This window comes from Monopterus albus, unplaced genomic scaffold, assembly GCF_001952655.1.
Source record: "Monopterus albus unplaced genomic scaffold, M_albus_1.0 scaffold18.1, whole genome shotgun sequence".
NCBI lineage: Eukaryota > Metazoa > Chordata > Actinopteri > Synbranchiformes > Synbranchidae > Monopterus > Monopterus albus.
Window position 1 is genome coordinate 520,505 of NW_018127898.1, and position 21,918 is coordinate 542,422.

Here is a 21,918-nt window from a genome sequence, read left to right on the forward strand (position 1 = left end):
GGGGGGTTCCACCCAACTGCCGCTCTTACATCAAGCTGCTTTTCATGTGTAGCCAGACAGAGATACAACACTTAACAGGTGTGTGTAGGGATCAGCTCTCTCAGATGTCTCAAGCAAGCAGACCTTGCCAACCCCTTTACCACTATACTCCTAACATGCATTTATACACACATACACATGCACACAAACAACGGCAGTGTGGGTTGGCAATTACTGCTGAAGGTCACACATCAGCAAAGGGTCTGAGTTCCAGGGAAAAAAAAAAAGGTCTTATGTAACCCCAGCCTAGAGTTGGCAGAGGCCCAGGAATCGTGCAGTTTGCAGGCAAGGGGAAAGTAGGACACAGCCTCAATGACTGCCACAGCCCCACACACTCATTAATACACAGGCACATGGCACACACAGCAACAGTGCCCCCTTATGGCGCCTGAAGGAGATACAGGGGAAACACCCTACAAACCTAGAAGAAAGCTGAACATTGACATTGACAGAGAACAAAAAAGAGGAAAGGCAGTGATATGGCACTATGGTTTTAATAGGCTGATGTTCCTTTTTGTAAAAACAGATACAAAATACCCTATTATACTATGAGGACTCCACTTGGTTACTACATTCTGCACTCTTCTATCCTCTTGCATCCACATTTTTTTCATTTATTTAAAATATATTATCATTGTCACCGGATCAATAACCTATTGCTGTTTATTTTATGCTTAGTTTTAATTTCTATTTTGTAATTTATATGTCCCAAATGATCTTTTCACTGATCTGTTTTCATGCTGTTTGTAGAGGTGTAAAATAAAATGCGACATTAGCATTTAACTGGCATAAAGGTTAATATATGTCACCAAAATGGCTTTTACTTGATAATGTGAGAACATGTAAATGTCCGGTGTGAGCAGCAGACAGAAACACAGCAATGGCAGCCGGCCAAGACAACAAGTGACTCTCACCTTGGCCAACTCGGCTGAACAACATGCAGTCAGCCAAAGCACACATCATTTCTCTCTCTCTCTCTCTCTCTCTCTCACACACACACACACACACACACACACACACAGATTTCAGTTAATCTATTCTGTACTTTTATGGCAGACAGTGCAGCAGGTGTGCAAGACAGAAGCAGCCTACTACAGTTTGCTACCAGCTGTGCCTAGAGCCCCTACTACCTACAGCATATAGCCACAGCAGCGGTTACAGTATAGTTACAGAACAACTACTAGTGTTATGAGGACACAACAGACGGAAGGTCAGACGAACAAGGGCATGAATACAAGAAAAAGAGAAACAACCTTAGGCATATCCATCTCATCATCAAAAACCCTGAGCTGAAAAAGAACAGAGGATTTAGGGGTTTAGATAACAAGCTAAAGCAGAGGTCAGTGATATAGCATCACCTGTTAGTTAAGAGAGTTAAGTCTGTGGGAAAACTTCAATCAACTTCAGCAGGTTAGAAGAAATAATGCTTATGAATGGGCAAGAGCCACAATGAGGAGAATTAGTGCAGTAACACACAGTGGTTTCTGAGAAGTGCCCAGTCCTGTCTTATTGACTAAAGATGTGGGTCAAGTCCCTTCAAAATAAGGGTTCTCTTGGCAGTTAGTGTGTGTATGTATGTGGGTGATACAGTAAGTGTGTCCAGTATTGTTAAACCTTATAAAGATAACTAGATATAATAGAACGATATAAGAATGTTGCCATATATTAAAACACACTGTGCATAGTGAATGCTGTATGTCTCACAGAGCTGTTTATGGCTTTGCAACTTACTTTCACAAGAAAACCCTTCAAAATATACTGTCAAAACTGTATTGTGATGCTGAATAAAACCAATGCTCCTTTTATTTACAGTTCCTTAAAAGCTGACACCTTTCTCATATATATATATATACATATATACACATATACACACACACACACACTCATTGTACAGTATGTGTACATATTGTGTTTATGAGAGCTGAGTATATGATGTCTGGCTTGACAGCGTCTCCTACCTTCTCTCCATAACCCCGGTCTTTTGTCATCATCTCTCGCAGCGTCTGCAGAACTTTGATGCACAGCCTCTCCTCGTTTTCCTCGAGCAGCTGCTTGGTATGTTTGATCAGCCTGCACAAGCACATTAGTTCACAAGTACACTTACTCATATGTCATATATCAAATGTCATACTTAGGCAGATATTTATATTGCCTACTTGCATATGAAGCCTCCGCTCTCACACTTCTTGCGCGAGTCTGTGTTTTCAGGAAAGAGCAGCTCGGGCCGATGCAACACATCCACCAGAACTGACAGCTCGGCCTGGACCAACGGACGCAGACGGTCTTCGAGAGCCGACACAATGTCCTGCATCCCAGACAAAGATAACACTAACTGTTTGCATAAATGAACAAAACTGAATGAAGCACAGGCACACAAATCCATACTGTACCTGCAGCCTCTCTATGATGTTCCTATAGTCCCGTGACGCGGTCACCACAGAGTCTCTGCGGGCAGCATTGCGAACAGAAAGTCTCCAGCACATGGCTGTCTTCTGGACAATGTTAATGGATTTCACAAACAGGTTGTTTACCTGGTTGTCCAGGTCCACAGGGATGGCTATTGCTCTGCCTTTGGCTGCCAGTTAGATAGAAGCAAAGGAAGATAAATCAGCTTCAGGAGCTTCTGCTCAAAACTCTCTCCTCTAACTAGTAAGTATTAAGATAAATATCAAGAATTTTGACTTAAACCGTTGAACCTACTGTACATGGACTAATTTAGACCTTAAAACTATGGACTTATGAGACCTTTTTTTAGAACGTGATATGACAGTTGGGAATGGTCTTGATCTTACCGACATCAGACAGCACCTTGATACAGTTCTCAACACAGCCCTTCTGGAGTGGGATCAGCCAGTTACAGTGGTAGACTCTAAACACTGCCTGTAACAGCTGCACAAAGACTGGCTGCCTGGTCTGAGAGGAAGATTCAAGAACAAAGGCAGAGTGGCTGTAGGTTATTATACTGATCTATGTGGAGGTAACTTTGCTAGTCATGAAAAAATATCCCTTGAAGACATGAAAGACACCATCTGTCACCTACAGCACCAAACAGCTTTGCATTTTAGTATCACGCACATACTGACAGCACCTGTAGTGAGACCAGAATGCTGACTCACTGGTGACTGGGTTACTTTTCCAGAAGAGTCATCAACCCCTTATTAGACCTTTGCCCAAATCTAGTCCAGTGAAAACCAGTTCCATTGTACTTCCTTAACAGAATGCTCACACATACATACAATAATTAGAAAACTTCTTTCACAAGCAACATGAATCTACAAAACCCAACCCATTGTTGTCGCTGCTGAATTAAACTGCGACAAATGCCTGAAATATTTCCGCCAACAGAGAGAGAGGCCTGCTGCCGAGGATTTAAGCAGTGAAGAAATGAAATGTGATTGGGAGATAATTAAGCTGCAGCATACACATGCTTCCAAATATACTGCTATAATTTCAGACACAGCTGTTGATCCTGGAGACATGTGAAATGCTCTACTGCATGATGAAATCTATTTAATTTTGTAAAACAATGAGATCCTGTTTGCAAAAAGGAAAAGATGACAGTTAAAAATGTTTCTTTTATGCCCGCATCAGATTTGGCCTGAAAGATTATTTTTATTTGAATAAATGACAGGTCAATAATAATAATAATAATAATAATAATAATATACATGTTGTGAATAAAATACTATTTTATGACAACTTCAAAGGTTACTTACATAACAACAAAGGGACTTTATTGTGTATCTACAAAGGAAATGATGAATCAACATGATAAGGATGCCAACAATCATGATTAACTGGGCTTAACTTTGACTGTGCAAGTCATTTTTCGGAACTATGACTAAGTCCAAACAACACACACACACACACACACACACACACACACACGGGAAGAGACAGGGAACATTGATTCTCTTTAACCACTCTCAATGATGTTAATGAGAAGAAACGATTCTAAGAAAATCCACAGAAGAACTGACTTTACCACTTAATGAAGCATTTACACTATGAAAAACACTGCAGTGGAGGAGCTGGAATTTGGGCTTGCTCTGGCGAAGGTACATGGGGTAGCTTATACATATTCTGTCTGTACTTACATTTTTTGATGGGCACCTAAAGCACAACACATATTTTACATTAATAAGCTTGAGGTTAGCTGGTATTTATATATTTGGAAAGATGATGCTCAACCATCTATCACACCTCATGCTATGTGTTTCTTAGAAAGGCATTAGGACTAGATTACAGAGCCAGACATCTAGATTTACATCTTAATGGTAGGAGTATATTAAGTTAAAGGTATATTCTGAGGAGATGACCTTTTAACAGGAGAACCTACTGGATATTTTAGACATACTGCATGAGTTAAAGGTCATGCCAAGTCTATAAAGAGAGTTCATTGTAACAGAGTTAATTTACATTTGTTTTTATCACCACACTCTACACTGATCAGCCATAACATTGTGACCACTGTGCTTAGAAACTGTTTGTAGCTGTAAGTACAGTTTTGTAGGTTTGTACATTTACACAAGATGCACAGTGAGGAGCAGAGCGACACCAGTGCCAACCAACTGCCTCACTGACACCATGGACACGGTATTAGGCATGTGGTCATAATGTTATGGCTGGTCAGTGTACACTACCAGTCAAAAGTCTGGGCACAGTTTCCTACTGAACTGAATCAGAAAATGTGTCCACACTTTTGACTGGTAGTAGACCATGTGAGCAAAGCAGAGCATGAGTGAACAGGCGAATTTTGGACAGAGCGCAGAGCAACTTTTTTAAAAAGGAGGGAGCATCACAGAAATTCTCATCGCTTCACTCCACTCGCATGCTCTGACCGGCAGCGTTCATTAGGTGCAAATATGTGTGACTCCAACATTTACTGTTAATAAAACCTACATTAACTGAGTAGTAATAAAATTATCCAAATCTCTTTCAGAATATTTTAGTAAAGTAGGTTTCTTTTATTGAAACTGGGCTGATGTTCACATTCAGTTAGAACACTTAAAGCTACCATATTTACAATTCACTGTATAGTGCTACAAACAGTACAGAAGCTGCTATTGTGGTTGCAGTTGCATACCTGCAGGCTGGTGCTCTGGTCAGAAAAGGGTGAGCTGAAGAAAGTTGTCACAATGTTCATGACTGTCTCTGTCACGTAGCGCTCCAGAACGGTGTCGGCATGCTTACGGTCACTTGTATTGTTGCACACCTGGAAACCCCAGAACAGAACAAAACGTTTCATTGCATTTTAGTTTTACCCTAATTTCCTGGGTGAAGTTGATTCCACAGAGGTGCCCTGGTGGGGTTCCTTACTCTGCAAATGTCAACCAGGAAGTTCTCAAAGAGTTTCCACATGTGGTTGGACGTGTAGATCTCCTTCATTTCCACCTCAGTGTCCACATAGCAGTGGTTCAGGAAGTTGATATATGCGATCTTCACCTGAAAAGTTAAAATTAAGATGTACAAACATGGTTCCACTCAAGGATATAAGAAATTAATATCTGTGGTAGAATATGTAAGAGTTGGGGGAAAAAAAACATCACACAATAAAACACTAATGTACAAAACTCCTTAAAGTTGATTTTTTAAAATATAGTAGTGCTTAATGAACACAACTTTTTCATTGCATTGAAAATGAAAGACAAAGAAAAGAACATGTTAAAGGAACAGTCAAGTTCTGTTGTTCAAAATTAACCATATTGTTCAAGATGGAAGACAGATGATTACTGTGAATGTAGTCATTATATAAATGTACAAGTACAGAAATAAGATGAGAATCATTTTTATAAGTGTCTGTATCCACACAGTGCTGCCTACTTTTGCTTTACAGCTGGCTCAATGTTTGCTCATAGTTGTCAAATCCTTTGTCCGTCTGTCTCTCACCTCAGGGATGCAGTCCTCATGGGTCACCACCCGCACTATGTCATCCAGCGGTAACAAGGAGTTACACTTGATCTCTGTGTAGACATTCTTGCCCTCAGTGCACACAGCCAAGAGCTCTACCAGGTGGATATGGTACATCAGAGGACTGTTTTCATCCATGCGGTCGCGCTCTGACCGCATCATCTGGACCAGTGTCTGGAAGGAGGCGCGGTCATTATAGAAGACCAAGACATCTTCACCAGCATTCACCAGCTGTAGGAAGAAAAATATACACAACTGCATCAAGACACAAAGTGTCTGTAGCATAGTTGAAACAACAAAATGGTAATTAGCAACATGGAAACAAGGCACCACCTCTGCCATGACAATGTCCTGACACTTTTTGATGAACTTATTCTCTGCTTTCACAATAGTCTGCAGAAACTTGAGGTACTGGACATTGCGGCCGTGTGTCTCGATGCAGTGGACAAAATGCTGAACCACACGCTCACTGATCTCACTGCACAGTTGGAAGTTGTTCATGAAGATATGCTGCATGGTGATGGCTTCTAAAATCTGAACCACAAAAAGAACAGAAATAGCACCAGAACTGAATCTTGGTATTGTTTAACAATCAAAATGACGTCAGCAGTGTTAGGTATTGCGTGATGAATGGTCTGGAGGCACTGCTCACCCCTGGGTTGAGGAAAAGATTGATGTGCTTGTGAAGCAAGACTTGATTCTGCTGATTTCCTGCACAGAAGTTCTGTAGGAACTGATGGGCTAGCTTCATGATGTCCTGCATGCGCAGATCTTCTCCCTAGCAGTGAAAATGACTAATATGTAGGTTTGTCCAGTTGTACATAAAAAGCACGTCACTGAGCAGCATTTCACAGATACCTTTTCATAGGGGATCTGAAGAAGCTCAAGGACCACAGCATGAGCCCCCATGTTCCTCAAAAGTCTCTGTTGCTGTTTCTTGCTCTTCCTACCTGACAAACCTTCTTGGACACACAACCTGCTGAGACGAAGCAGGATCTGATACAGAAAAGTGAAAGAGAAACAAGAAGCCAGAAACTGAGAATTAAAAACATTTCTGCACCAGGGCTATACATGCAGATAGGAGAGCCTTTCATAGAAGTATGATTATTACCTCTTTCACCACTCTGTAGTTGTAACTAGTTGTACTTTCTGCTTTCTTTGGTTTGTCTGTGCCCCCCGAGTCGCCCTACAGAAAATATGAACCAGTGTATCAGAGAACAAGGCCTTACTGTTGCAAAGCCATTTCAGTGTGGTTTGCTTATGTTGATGTACCTTTTTATGCTCTGGCTCAGCAGACAATACCTCTCCTGCATCCATGCCTTCATCTGGCCCCTGCCTCTTGTACACCCAGAGCTCAGACTTCTCTACAATTGACCGCAGCTGGTCCAGATCTGATTTGATTTGCTTGTAATTTTCCACATCTTGGCTGGTGACCAACAACTGGACCTATTAAGACATAAATGTTGCATTACGGAGTTTAGAGCAGACGGGCTGGAACGGAAAGATGATGCCACTGTGAATGCATTTATGTATAAATATTTGGGTGTGTGTATGACATGCTGTTAATAAGAGTAGCTCCATCTCTAGTTGATGATCTCATTTTGCAACTCACATGGTTCAAGTTCACCTACACTAATGCAAGTGGTAAATTCTTTTCATTCGCCCTGTTTTTGGACGTGTGCGAGTTATCAGGGTACCTGCTTAAAGGCCTGCAGAACCTCCTGCCTTTGGCTGAAGTGCCTAAAAAGCAGATGCAGAGCTCTGGACACCAAAGGAGGATAATCATGCATGGTTAAGTGGAGCAGTACCCTCAGGAAGGTGCGACCACCATGATCATCCAGGTCCAGCGGGTTGTTCTCTTCACTACATAGATAAAGAACACACACTCAAATTAAAAAGCATCATCTTCTGTGTATTTTGTGACTCTTCCTGTACTCAAACTGTGATTACCTTCCACCAAATATCCCTTCTGCCTGTTCTTCTATCTGTTCAAAATCCAAAGCTCCTGGAGTCACAAAAAATATTTGTAACTAACAAAGTCCATTTCACTGTGTAAAATGCAGCCCCACTGTACTGTACGTTAATTTGACCTGGCATGTTGTTTGGTGACTCCATGACTCCAGTTATAGATAATTCACTCTGGGAGTTACTCTCATCAAATTCCCTCTTAAATATAGACAGCAGGCAGGAGATCCTGTAGTCCAGGCGGACATTCAGGATGAACTGCAGGATGGGACAGAAAAAAATACAGGTTTTAAGTATGTTAAGATTTTGGGGGATGGGAGGAATGTGATCTATTACACACTCAGTATATGTGCGATGTCCCCTGTATACTCATAAATGCAATCAGCTATACTATTGCATGTGCTTCACCTGCAGGATCTCAATGATCTTGAGCTTGGTGTCCATGACAAGTATGTCCTGCTTCTCTGGTTCAGTCTGGGTTTTGACTGTGTCTCCATTGGAGCTGGTATTTGAAGTAGTGGGAAGGAAGCCCCCTCCTCTCAGGACCACTTGGGACATTAGTTCCCCAACACCATGAATGGATCTCATCACATTACTGCCTGGAAACATGCATACAGACACACACAAGCACAAACACGCAGATCAGCCTCACCTCCATGAGGTGCCTGATCCTCCACAGACGACCCAGGGCGTTCATACCTTTACTTTCATCTCCTTTGTCCAGGGTGTTGAAAGGGAAAATGGTGCTCACATGGACACAGTCCAGAATAGCCAGCAAGATCTTAGTTAGTCTCAGCAGATCACTGAAGGTGTAGAAACCAAAATAAATCAGGTTCCTGGCCAAATTCACTACCTACACAAGGAAGACAGATGCATTACACAGGTGTGCCAATCCCAGTCTAACATGACTACTATAGTACAATGAGAGTGCATCTGACTAACCTCAAAGGTGAGCTTGTTCTTTTCTTTATCTGCGAAAGGGAAGCTCTGACACACCACATCTCTCAGGTAGTTCTCAACAAACTCCATAGTCTGTGAAAATCGCTCCTTAATTTCATCTTTAGATGTTCCATCATTGTCATAGCTAAAGGACAATAAATCACATTGAGCACAAATTAATCTACAACAACAAAAAAGTTGCTCTAAATAAGGAAAACATTTTAAAATGAACAATCTATTAAATTTGTCCATCTGCTCACTCATCAATAGCGATCTCTGAAGGAATCTCAGACCAGAGTCGTGCATATTTGACAGGCGTAACCTGCTCCTGAGGGTCACGGTCCACATGCATGTGCAGCATCATGCGACAGAAGGAGGCTCGCAGGTCATAGGGCAGGTCTTCATCTGACATGCATCGCAAGATCAGGTCAACGTCAAGCTGGCCAGAGATCTTGTTGATTGCCAAATACTGGCGGTCTAAACACATCCGGGCAAACAGGTTCAGCTGGTACCTGCAGTAATATACACACAAACAGTCAAATGTACCTGAGCACCCCAAACCCAAATTGTTTTACCTTCACAGGTGATGCATTCAGCATGTATACAACTAACACAGTCATAAGCACCACAAGCATTATCTCCATTATTCTAAACAACCACATGGAAACTGACTACCTGTAGTATCTGATCACCTCCTGGTCCTCCTTCTGGCCCTCCTTGGCATCCTGGGCCAGCTCCCTGATGCTTTTACTGCGGATCTCTTTATTGTTATCTTTCCAGAACAACCACACCTCCTCCTCATCCTCCTCCGACTCCACAGAGTTCTCCCCGAGCGGTGGTCCCTCGATCTCAAATCTCGACAATACCAGTCTGCAGTAAGAAGAAGACATGGAGAAAAAAATAATACATACAGATGTTTTTGTGTTACAAGCTAGTGAGAATAAATGAGAAAGCATTTGTGACAAATTGTAACTGAAGCATTAGATTTAGGATACAAGTACTGCACACATCATTACTTTCCCCCATAGAAGTTGTTAGAAGTGATGTGAGAAGCCTGGTACCCAAATCTGTACTAATGTAGAAATGTATCAGAATCTTTAATATATCCCACTAGGGTTATAAGTGGCAGTTATTTTAATGACTGATTAATTTATAAAATTTCATTTCCAGAGAACAAAGTGATGTTTTTACAGTCTTTGTTTTGTCTGTTTATTGTTGTTTTTAATGAGTAGTATCTGATTTAGTTGGGAAGTAAGTGCAATCAATTATATGTTTTGTTCTCTGTAGATGTTGTGTAGAGCTTACTGGCATGCTAAGGGGATAAGCCAGAAATAGGTGAAGGGAGGAGGAGGGGCATTTACTTTGTTTCTATAAGGATGTCTGCATTAGCTGGATCCAGTACTGCATTACAGATGAGCTCCTGTGTCACAGGGATGGACTTGTGCATCGACACACACAAGTCTGACAGATAGTCCAGGAACCTGGAGACATGCACACACACACACACACACACACACACACACACACACACACACACACACGCACACACACACAAGATCTGCAAAATTCATCTGTGATGCTTTGTAAAAAGAAAACACACATACTATGAGATCATTTCAGGCTTTGTAATTCCTTATATTTGCCAGTAATGCTATGATAGTCTAAACTACTGTGTGTACACTTTCCTTGCATTGTAAAAGTTAGCTTATTGTGTATAGTCATGTACAAAGGATGTACTCTGGGATCAGGATATGCAAATTATAATAAAGGTTATAAAGATTATTAACAAAGTATCTTGCAAATTATTTTCTCTCTGATTCAGTCTGTCAGCCAGATCACAACGTGCAGACAAACAGAAAGAAGTACACAGACCTGGGCTCACGGTTCTTGCGGACCAGGCTAACAAACGTGTCGATCTCTGCAGCAGTGATATGTTTCTCCAGGAGCTTGCGGTTGTTATGGAGGAGTGCTGTGATCGTATCCTCTGCCAGGACATCATAGCCAATCTGTTTCTGCATAAAGCGAAACTGTTTGGCTATATACTCCTGTGGAACACACAGATAACCAGTCTGAACATACACAACCCAAAACAAGACGATTGGCCATTGTGAAATTGTCATTATTAACTGTGCCACTTTATTTCTTTATGCTCTCTAGGAAGATTATAAGGGGTCATATGCGTTTCGCGCATTGTAACTGTCCAAGGGTCTCTTTCATTTCCAATAGATTTAAAGAAACTTATAATGCATCTTTGCAAAAACCCCAGTTGCTTGTAAGCCATGTATGACATTTAGGATTAAACTATACCTGGTTCTTGCGGTAATCTTGCTGAGAGTGACGTAAAACACGATAACACAGGCGGCAGATGTGTCTGAAGGGCGCGTGACGCTGGTCACCCAGCTCCTCCAGTTGCAGCATGGGCCCGTCTCCACTGTCTGTGAATGGAGCCTGCAGTAGCTTGAAGATCTGAACACAGGGATAAGGTTGTGACAAATACTGAATTTAAAGCCAAAAGAATACGCTGATAGAGAGGGAAGGCCTGATAAACATGCCACTTTGAGTTATGAGCAAGATTAGGAGAGGAGGATAAGAGGAGCTCAGTAAGGTTCAAACAAGTTCATGTTCAATGGAATGTGTAATCTAAGGAGTGTGTGCAAAATTTAACATTAAGAGATTACCTGTTTAAGAATATTCTGCTCTCTCATGAGTTTCTGCCGCTCCCTGTTTGGTTTGTTGACCATGATCTCTAGAACATCCTGCCCATTGTTGGGGATGTCCACAACAAAGAACACCAAATCCTCCAGAAGTTTAGTAACCGCTCTGGTTGTAAATGAAAACATGCAGACATTCATTCATGTCTATCTGGTTTTCTGTTAGAAATTCACAATCTGGCACCACTAAGAATTGTATACCTCCTCTCATTCTGTGTGACGGTGCCTTTTTCCAGCTTTCCAGCAATGGATGCCAGCACTTTACTGGCATCGTTGGCAAAGTCGAGGTCTCTCACTTCAGCCGGCGACACCGGCACAATGGCAAAAGCCTCTTTGTCCTCTTTCAGTGCAGATGTGCCAATCTTGAATCAGAAAAGAAATGCACAACCTGAACTTAGAGGAAAATGTGACATTTTTATGTTTTTAGTATTGTTCTCTGGCAGCCTTGTGTCAGTCCTTCACCTGACTACACAAGTTAAGTAATCCATCTGACACTGTACATTTGTTGTGAAACAACAAGTGCATAAACAAAGCTACCCACACTTAATATTCAGTTCCAATAAGAGGAACTGCCTCCTTCAGGGAAGAAGGGGGTTAAACAAATGCTGTTTCAGCTGACAACTGTGGGTTTAGGTGTTTATTACTGCTGACCCCTTTGGCAAATCATAAAATCTACTAAACCCAAACAGAATTTCAATTCAGCATCATGCACACAGTCTAGTTGTGACAAAAGCTGAAACAGCTTTTTGAGGATGTAATTAAATAATGTATAACACCACCTTTAACTATGACCTCAGTGATAAACATATAACTGAATTTATACATTTACGACAATTTCACTAAAAACATTTTGAGCTTTATTAACACAGATGTTAAGGCGGAAATGGTGCAGTGATTTGCACACAATTGTACAGGTGTACCTAATAAAGTGGCTGGTGAGTGTATGTCAGCCTGCAAACACATAGCATCCTTCCAGCATGAATGACTTTAGTCATTAAGTGATAATATTGCAAATGAACTTACACGCAACATGACAGGCTTTTCCTCCTCCTTGTCAATTGGCTGATTGGTGCTGTGAACCCACGTGTTCGTGCACAAATGTCTGAGGCGCACATATGAGTTCCTAAAAGCACATGTTAAGACTGTTATTAATGTCTAACAATATTAAGTAAATGTCCTGCATTCAAATTTTCTCCCAAGTAAAATTTTACAAGTATTAGGAACAAAATGTATTTAGTTGTGTGAATACCCTTAGATGCATCAGCACAACAAGAACTCTATCAGTATAATCAACATGATACTGTTGATTTTAAGTCACATTATATCATTATATTAACATGAACACACTCTTCCCATGGTTTAATGTCTTGCAACCATGTAATGATGATTTAATACACAATGGAAGCCCCCCGTTAATGTGTCTGCTGTTGTTCAGGGGAAAAAGTCACAGACCTGGGAACAAACCACAGCTTCGTCTGTAGTCATATCTGCAATAACACAGGTGTCAAACACTTCTTCCTACCTGGGTACTAGTGAGTCTCCCCCTCTTAAGGTGGTAGGGTCGAGCTCAAATATGGAAGAGATGTCATTTCCATCAGGAACAGACACAAGGGTGTACATGACTTTGTCCTGGGCGTTTCTCAAACGGGCCCGCAAGGCTTCTTGATCTGAGTCCAGCTAGAGAGAAAGGTCAAAACACAATCGGAATTAGCCTTTACCTGCATAAAAAAATTTAAAAAATCTTTCAACCACACACAGAAGCTCACTTTCAGCTTCTGAGAGTACCTGTCAAGCACAAAAAGAGCCAGGTATGTCACTGAGAAGGTTAACAGAAGCTGACTAAAGGCAGTGAAAAGGAAATGCAGTGGATGAAGCAATCACCATAAGACTAAACAACTCCATCAAATCAACCTAAGCTTGAAAATTACCTAGGTTTAGTTAGTTGTTTCTATTTGCAATAGAATTCATGCATTCCTACTCGAGTCCTATTTGCAAATAGGTTAAACTATTATGAAAACTGTCGCCACAGTAAACTGTGGGTTGTTTGTGTTGCCAGGGACACCTGCCATATTTCAGCTCCTTTGGGTACTTTTTATCTGTAGTAGTGAGACAGTAAACTCAGGACCAGACTGACTGAGGGTCAGTTCAATACACTAATCACTGCCTGCTCAGCAGATGTGACAATTTCATGTTGAGAGCTGCAAACAGTTCAGTGAGCTGCTGCAAAGAACTGAAGCGCCATTACAGAAAGATGCAGTCACAGTGAAAGGCTGCCATCTGCTGGCCACTGAACTGTAACACCTTCTAAATCTGCAAAAAAAAAAAAAGTACCCTACTGTCATAACTTAACAAGTCGTAACACACTGTTGTAACGGTTATTTACAAATCTTATTCCCACTGTGCATTTCAACATGGATTACTTACTGAAGAGCGGGACTCCATGCACTCCTCTTCATATTCTGGATTTACCTGCAAAAGCACAGAGTAGTTCACCATTAAGAATAAAAAGCAAGTCTGTAATGTGATGTATTGCTTTATGTAATATTATAACTTAATCTAAATAACAGATTTTTTAAAGCCTTTTAAGACCCTTCACAGTTAAGTGACAAAGTGAAACAAACTGAATATTTTTCCCATTGTCCATCAATATTTTCTTCAATGTAAAGACCTTAAGTACCAACTCTAACTCCTAAAACATGATCAAAATACATCATTAAACAGTATTTTGACATAAAGGGACTATATTTACAATAGTTAAATCTGGTGTAGTATTTGTCACTGTTACCTAAATATAGTTACTAAAGACACAGTGTCTGTCATGGACTGACCTCTGCAGCCAGGTAGTGCCCAGTGGCCAGGTGTTTGAACCTAAACAGGCTGTTCCAGTAGCCTGCACCCCCTCGACACGGATCGTGTTGCACAACCTAACACAGGAGCACAAGGCAGTAACACCTTACATGGATGCAGATGCTGGCATAAAACTAGTAGAAGTGCTGGGAAACAGGCTTCTTGAGTGGCTTTATGTTTTTCCTGCTGCCATTCAGAAAACAGCTACACTTTATACTACATACCACAATCAAAAAAAAGCAACTCTAAAAATACCATGCCTCACCTCGATCTCCCAGAGGGCTTTGCTGCTGGTTGCTGAGGTAGCTGACTGCCGTCCAGTGGTGCGAAGGAAGACGTACTGTTTTTTTCTGTGATCATCACATGTGAGGAATTTCTCCTGCTCTGCATGAAATAAGCGCACCACATCACCCTGGGGAGAAAGAGAACATTTGTTACTTAAAAAAACAAACAAACAAAAAAACCAGCACATGCTCAAATCCAATTACTCAGACAAAAATGTAAAAAGGAAGAGTCTGGAGCACATTTATTTTCACAGGACACATTCCTTATAATAAACAACAAGCTGTTCCATTTTGCAAATGACTAGAAATTGGATGGTCACATTTACTGTTTTGGAGAGGCCCTTTGGCTGGACCTGGTGTAGTTGTAGCTATTTTTGGTGATAATCCATCTAATGTAGTGCAAATGAATAACCAATATAACACCATGTCATTTGTAAACATGCTGTAAACTGATAATACAGAACAGGATGCAAACAAAACAACCAGCCCACTCAGGTGTTAAGGCACAATTACATAACACCTGCAGTTGGAAAAACATACATTTTCATTGAGAGGATATGCCAGAAAGTTCTGTACATTACAGAAACCTTTAATTATTTCAGCAGTGCTGTATGGGACCCAGTGTATCTAGGAAGAACACAGCTGCTGTATGTGTTGTATTGGGTATAAAATGTGCCTGATTGTAAAGCCCCAATAAAAATAACACAATGAGATCAGTTCATTTGGTAGTTGCTGTAAGACGAACCCCCTTTAGGACGATCTCCTGATTGTCACTCCACTTCATAAACAAGACAATCTTCCAGCTGGTGTTACAGTTGACCGAGTTCACCTGAAAGCAAACAATAAGAGTTTGACAATAGGTTTAATCTCAGGGCAGTGATCCTGCAACTCTGCCAGGGTCCAAGGGACAGTTCAGTTCGAGTTTTACTTTTGAATGCAGGACATTTACTTGTAATAGAGTAGTTTTACACTGTTGTATTACTACTTTGACTTAAGGAAAGAATCGGAGTACTTCTTCCAACACTGATGACAACTGTGCGGCCCTCTGATAAAACAACAGAAGCAATGCTGTTAAGTAACAGAACAGTCTAGTGTTAAGACTGAGAAAGAGGACAATCCTCCAAATGCAGAGTTAACTCTCACCTACTCCTTGACTGTGCTGAATCAGGGGGCTGGAGGAACAATCCTGTAGTGTTCCACTTTACACAGCTAACAACCAAGCATGGGCTATAGCTATAATTAGATTCTACACAGCAGATATTCCCACAGAAACGTCTAAGGAGTGAAGATAAATTGCAGTGACTCAGCCAAACCTCATTGCATCCTGGATTATCCACAAGCTGGTGTGTGCTGGCATGGAGCGGCTGACCAGCATTCACAGGGTTCAGGACCACTTTGTCCCCAATCACCACCTATTATCACACAGACACACACACAGACATCAAATATAAACATGTGAAACATAAAGGAAAAGAGGTTATGCACTGTAATCTAAGCATAAGCAGAGCTGCCAAAGACAGACTGTGGGGTCACGATTAGAGCAGTTTAAGAAGGCAGAAATCTGTCAGGACCATGAGGTTTCCTGAAAAGCACTCTCTTATCATAATGCACATAGTGAACTCAAATAACAAGGACTTGCAGTTTATTAGAATGTTATTGTTGTGAGTTTTACTTTACAGTATATTAAATTATTTAGTTAAAGAAGGGTTCGCTGTATTTAGCCAGTTGATACCCTGTGGAAGCCCAGTGTATACATCCTAGGTACAATGCAACACACTCTTCACATACTCAACTTTGAACTTCTAACATGCACATAGGCAAGGCTAAGAACCTCGGTTTCCATTTGCATGTCAGTATTTTTACTATTCTCAGCAGGTTTGGAGTAACTCCAGCTTGCTTTTTATTCAAGGCCTGCTGCTTAGGCCTTAGGTTCATTTTGTCCTTGGGCCCCAGCCCACTCCCTCCTGCTGCAGGGGAGAACAGCTTTTGCCAATAAGAGCTTTGTGATCAGGTAAACACCAGCTGAGTGCTGGCACCGGTCCATCCAGCAACAGAAGTGTTCAGAGGAAGGCCTGGGTCTGAGGTTTAGACCTGTGCCCAGGAGGTCTGCACCTTCATACTGCAGTCCTGACCTCATAATATTGTGTGCCAACTCATTCTAAAATTTAAAATTTATCATAAAAATGAACATCAACTACTGTGTTTTAGTTGAAAAATACAGTAGAATGCTCCCACAATGCACCATGCCTACAGACTTGCGCATGATGACTCACACTGTCTCCAATGGAGCGCAGTTTGTAGAAGGGCTGGATGTAGAACCAGGAGCCCTCGTTCCCAGCAGTGTCCAGCATCACCCTCATGGCATTCTTCTCCAACAGCGCAGGTAGACGCTTGTTCACTGTTAGGTATTTGTTGCTCTTCAGGTGGAGCAGCTGAGCAGAACAAATATACAGTGTAATGTAACACAGACAAACGGACTAGACATGCTGAAACCTAGCATCATCTAACCTTGATACTGCACTGTCACCCACTTTCTTTTCATTTCTTGTCCTCTGCAAGACTGATCAGCATTTTTACTTTACCCAGGATGGCCCTATCTGCTGACCTTGGCTCTTTTTATTGCAAAAAGTAAAAAAAAAAAAAAAAAAAAAGTACTGTAGGTAAGAAATCTGCTTTCTAAAAGAGACATAATAATTTCCTGCATAACTAGACTGAGAACCTTCTACTTACTATACAAACTGGGCATTGTTTATTGATTTTTCTGGCCTATTAGTTGAATGTGCACATGAGAGCATATTGTAAAAGTGTAGCTGTTACTGTATCATGTCATTATTAGTCTCTCATGAGCTTCTGATATTCTCAGTTCAGGATGCGTGACTTTATTATATTTAGTTGTAGTCTGACTTGTAGTATGACTGCATGCAGTTTCGGTCTTCTTTTTCATCAGTGCTATACTAAAATTCACAACACAGTAATACTAGAACATGTAATTTATGGCTGTAGTTAGCACTGAGGAAACACGCTCTCCATGCACTCAGGCTAAGGCATATTTCAAATTTAAGACTAGAGATGTTGGAAACTTTGACAGTTTAAATCATCTCCACTGATGGCATGTCAGTGCAATCTCAGCTTAATAAAAACTTGGCAGCAGACTAAACAAAGTTCATCTGACTAATACCAAGTTACTATTTCAAAAGAACAAACCTGAATAACATTCCCATACTGAATTACTGTTCCAAGCAGTTTTTTGTTTTCAGAGTCATTTTGCTTCTTCTCCAAGTCAGCTGCATGCTGGGAAGCAAGAGAGAGATAATGTAAAGAAAACACACATAAAGACAGTAAATCTCACACCAGCTAAGCACAACAGTTCTCACCGATACCAGTTAAACACAGCAATGTAGTAAGAAGCAATCAGATTGGTTAGCATAGTGAGCTAAATAGCTGAGGGGCTGTTTGTTTATTTGTTTGTTTGTTTGATGGGATCCCCATTAGTTACTGTATCACAGTAGCGTGACAGCACTAATTAGCCCTCTGTTTCCTCTCTATGGAAACGTGTGAGAAATTGCTACTCCAGTTTATGACTGTGTGGTCAGATAGCAGATTGCTTTAAATGGTATTGTATCGCAGCAGAAAGAGAGAAAGGAGAGCATAGAGGGCAGATAGGTAGGCCAGTAGGAGGCTTCAGAAATGTCTATAAAAGGACTTCAACATTCTACCTCAACATAATCCCTTTGAAAACTGCTCTGAAACTATGGTTTGGAGTGAACAACATCAACATTCCCATACCCTCACTGTATTGCTTTGCATTACGTTTCATCCAAATCCAAACTGGAAAATAAAACTCAAGGCTTCTGAAAAAGTGTTTCTGCAATTCTTTTTTTTCTTCCTCTTTATCCTGCGAGGTCTAAGGACACGTCTGTGTGCAGTGTAGCCATCTCTAGCGACTGCTGGGAGGCAAGCACTTCACTTACATGAAGCTTGTTCAGGAGTACTGCGTCCGTGTTCCCTCCAGGTTTTGCTGCTTTCCAGAACTGCTTCTGGGCTGAGTAGCGGTTCATAGGACACAGTCTGAACAGACAGTCTGCAAAGAAACATATATAGAGACAAGTCAAGAGACACTAAAGGTTTTGTTAAAACAAGATGTTCGGTAAAATCAGAACATATAGTACAATGCTATAAATAAACTACATCTTCTCGACTAGTCAAATGATATATTCAAAGGAGAAAAAATATAAATTCCCACACACTCCTCTCTGTGAATACATCCATGCATGTGTGTGTACTTACACTTCAAACACATAATCATAATGTCCCTGAATGGAGAGCAAAGGGCTTTGCTTGTTTCTGGATGAGCTGATGTGATGATGGACACGTGTTTGTGGATGTGTGTGCACTTATGATACACATGTACTCTATTGTAATATGTGGCTACATCCTGTGGTTGGACCAGAATGACAATGTACATGAGCTTTACAACCTTTATATGTGTGTGTTATGATGTGATATATAACAATAAATCATTGTCAGAGTTCATAACCAAAGTAACAATGAAATGAAGGATAATGCAGGTATCCAAAGAATCTGATTGTGCTACTCATTTTCATAGGTGCTGTAAAAACACTGTAGGAAAACGGTGCCTTGATTTGCATGTTGACACAGTTCTAGCACAGGAGAGTTCCTCTTCAGTCTCAGAAGAGCTTCTCTTCCGTAACAAGCAGAACACGACTGCAACTGAAGTAACCAGAGACTTTTATACACAGGCTTAACCAATACAAATGTTGCCTTTTCTCCCTGCTGAGTTCAAGTTCTGTCCACCAGCGACTCCTCCCTCTGAGTCCTGGCTTTCCTCTGACTCTCATCAGACCAAAACTCTCTTTTCTGAGAGGGCAGAAAGAGAAGGGGGGAGCAATCTGTCCATCCATTCCCCATTTTTTCTCTCCGTCTCCTCCTGCTGTAGCTGCAGCAACATGACCAAATAAGGCCAGCCAGGAGAAGGGGCGTGAGATGACAGAGGGACAGAGAAGAGAGTGGGAACTCCCCATCTCCACTCTCGATATTGTATCATCCCTCCTCCTATCCTTCTCATTCCTCTAACCATTTCACACACCATTCTCTTCTTCAGAGCTAATGGTTCTCTATCTCCCAAATCCTCTCCTCAGCCCCCACATCAGATATGGTTTACTTTAGCTTCACCAGAGATATGGTTAGAAAAATAGAGAAAAGGAAGTGAAAGAGAAATGAAGAAGACCGGAAAACAGTGAAAGAATGTAAAACACACACACACAGAGAGAGAGAGAGAAAGCGAGAGAGAGAGAGAGAGAGCTGAAGAACAGAAGTGTCATTCATCACTGCGAATGGAGTTAATGCATATTTATGTTTCCACATATGTTCACACAAGTCAATGAAAACTGATAAAGTTCACACTGGAACTGGATCAAACTAATGAGTGTAAAAGCCAAGTGAAAATGAACACAACCACAGTATGTAATATGAGAGCTGTGGGTGACAGATGATCGGCTCATGCCGAGGGTTTGCCTTTAACCACAGTCACTTGTGAGAGAAAACATGTCACTTCAGTAATACTGAACTCTGGGTCGAGAATTCCTTCTGGGGTCAGTAGGCAGGAAAAGTGGTGTGACTAATCCAGAGAGACGAAAACTCAACAATTCATCAACCCTCCTGCAATTTCCGATGAAACACAAACATTTAAGATGCAATCCTGTAGCCTGTATGCAGGACAACAACAAAAAAACCCATACTGAAATATTTCAAAAGCAGTTTGCAGGTTTTTGTGGGCATGTCTAAATCAAGCCTCAAGTCTTTTAAACTAAATGCAATCCAACTGAATGCCAGCTGCTAAAATTACACTATATTTGCCATTTTACATGTAGTTCCAAGTTACATTTCTATTGTTTTTAAAGAGATGAGACCAAATCCTTTCAATGCATAAGCCTGAACATGTAAGCAGCACTCAAAGTCTTTACATATAAAATCAGCATTTGACCCAAAATTAGGAATTAAAACTATCTTGTCCATTGCTACTACTCTTTTTATGTGTCTCCCATTAGTTGTCGTATTTTAAGGGAGTACAATGATAAATTGCTTGAGTATCCTTTTAAATATTTAAGGCATATTTAATTGGAAGGCTTCTTTTTCTGTTTTAGGGAGGCAAGTCTCAAGTCCTCATTCTGACTTAGGTCTGACTCAATCTTAGTCTGAAGTCTCCAAATATAGTGACAATTATCACTATGTCTAGGACCCCATGTCAAGTTCAGACCTAGTCAGTGTGATGTACATTACTATGCATGTCTAGGCAGGACACTGATCCCCCGTGTCCCTATTCAGGAATCAACATGATGGATAATGGATGGACGGACGTATTAATGCAGCTTTGAGCCTGAGGAGTTTTATAACGACAGCGTGATGCATGTTGAAAAGGTCACACCTAAACTCTTCAACAAACTGTTACGACGCTGTTGAGAAAACAGCTGAGCTGCCTCAGAGCTGTGGGAGACGCTGCTAGAATGTGAAACCACTTTGAACAGGAGGAGTGAAAACCACCCTAGCTCAATGCTAATTACTGTACATGTGTGGGAAGCACCATGACATACAGTAGTAACAGTTTGTTGCGACTGCTGTGGCGATACAGGTGATACAATTTATTTGTTTAGAGTCATGACTGTGTGACAGATGAGAAGACAAATGAAAAAACATTTGATTGTAGCTTTTTTTTCATAGTATCTGATTAAATTATTTATTTGAAGTGTAACATTAGCTCATACATTTGGGGTAACAAGATAACTAACTTCACTTCAAAAAAGCTTGATACTACAGAGTTTGGATGATTGTTAAACTTTTGAAATTAAAAATTTAAATGAGACAGATTGTGAACATTTTAATGAGGGAATTATTATTTTTAGAATTAATAATTTTTTAACATTGATTAAAACATGTCTGGGGTGGAGCTTTAATCATTTTTTATGAGTGGTTTTTTTCCCAATAGCCACATATTATAAATACGAGTTCAGCAAAAAGCTCGTAAAACCAATCCTACAGTCACTGACAAACTTCACCGGGATCATGAGGAAGATGTTTGTAAGCCCTTATAACCATCTAAAGTATACAGGGCTGTAAAGTCAACTGGGATGATTTACTTCTGAGGAGGTTTTATAGCATAACCGCCACAGTACTTTCAATCGGATGTTCTGTGTGACCACACAGGG

At 40.8% G+C, this 21,918-nt stretch overlaps 1 protein-coding gene across 7 annotated transcripts in view; it reads right to left on the reverse strand.

Annotated features, from left to right (window-relative positions):
- Window positions 1–21,918, reverse strand: part of LOC109956043 (inositol 1,4,5-trisphosphate receptor type 1) — a 63,690-nt gene that overhangs the window by 33,295 nt on the left and 8,477 nt on the right. For 5 of the 7 annotated variants that reach the window (XR_002274369.1, XM_020592831.1, XM_020592830.1 and 2 more), the window contains exons 4-39: window positions 18,667–18,776; window positions 17,900–17,986; window positions 16,969–17,127; window positions 16,009–16,107; window positions 15,441–15,524; window positions 14,677–14,823; window positions 14,393–14,488; window positions 13,989–14,033; window positions 13,087–13,241; window positions 12,588–12,687; window positions 11,766–11,926; window positions 11,532–11,673; window positions 11,161–11,319; window positions 10,726–10,898; window positions 10,215–10,334; window positions 9,529–9,723; window positions 9,114–9,365; window positions 8,857–8,998; window positions 8,614–8,767; window positions 8,323–8,513; window positions 8,040–8,172; window positions 7,900–7,954; window positions 7,647–7,812; window positions 7,222–7,395; window positions 7,061–7,135; window positions 6,808–6,945; window positions 6,602–6,727; window positions 6,283–6,483; window positions 5,929–6,180; window positions 5,359–5,484; window positions 5,126–5,254; window positions 2,832–2,952; window positions 2,430–2,614; window positions 2,196–2,344; window positions 1,998–2,109; window positions 1,293–1,328 (exon numbers count right to left, since the gene is read on the reverse strand). Coding sequence is in view for 6 of the 7 variants with exons in the window: in XM_020592831.1 (XP_020448487.1) it covers window positions 1,293–1,328; window positions 1,998–2,109; window positions 2,196–2,344; window positions 2,430–2,614; window positions 2,832–2,952; window positions 5,126–5,254; window positions 5,359–5,484; window positions 5,929–6,180; window positions 6,283–6,483; window positions 6,602–6,727; window positions 6,808–6,945; window positions 7,061–7,135; window positions 7,222–7,395; window positions 7,647–7,812; window positions 7,900–7,954; window positions 8,040–8,172; window positions 8,323–8,513; window positions 8,614–8,767; window positions 8,857–8,998; window positions 9,114–9,365; window positions 9,529–9,723; window positions 10,215–10,334; window positions 10,726–10,898; window positions 11,161–11,319; window positions 11,532–11,673; window positions 11,766–11,926; window positions 12,588–12,687; window positions 13,087–13,241; window positions 13,989–14,033; window positions 14,393–14,488; window positions 14,677–14,823; window positions 15,441–15,524; window positions 16,009–16,107; window positions 16,969–17,127; window positions 17,900–17,986; window positions 18,667–18,776 (4,949 nt within the window). In the remaining variant the exon portion in view is untranslated. The remainder of the gene's footprint in view (window positions 1–1,292; window positions 1,329–1,997; window positions 2,110–2,195; window positions 2,345–2,429; window positions 2,615–2,831; window positions 2,953–5,125; window positions 5,255–5,358; window positions 5,485–5,928; window positions 6,181–6,282; window positions 6,484–6,601; window positions 6,728–6,807; window positions 6,946–7,060; window positions 7,136–7,221; window positions 7,396–7,646; window positions 7,813–7,899; window positions 7,955–8,039; window positions 8,173–8,322; window positions 8,514–8,613; window positions 8,768–8,856; window positions 8,999–9,113; window positions 9,366–9,528; window positions 9,724–10,214; window positions 10,335–10,725; window positions 10,899–11,160; window positions 11,320–11,531; window positions 11,674–11,765; window positions 11,927–12,587; window positions 12,688–13,086; window positions 13,242–13,988; window positions 14,034–14,392; window positions 14,489–14,676; window positions 14,824–15,440; window positions 15,525–16,008; window positions 16,108–16,968; window positions 17,128–17,899; window positions 17,987–18,666; window positions 18,777–21,918) is intronic. The other 2 variants (XM_020592835.1, XM_020592833.1) reach the window with 1 other exon arrangement.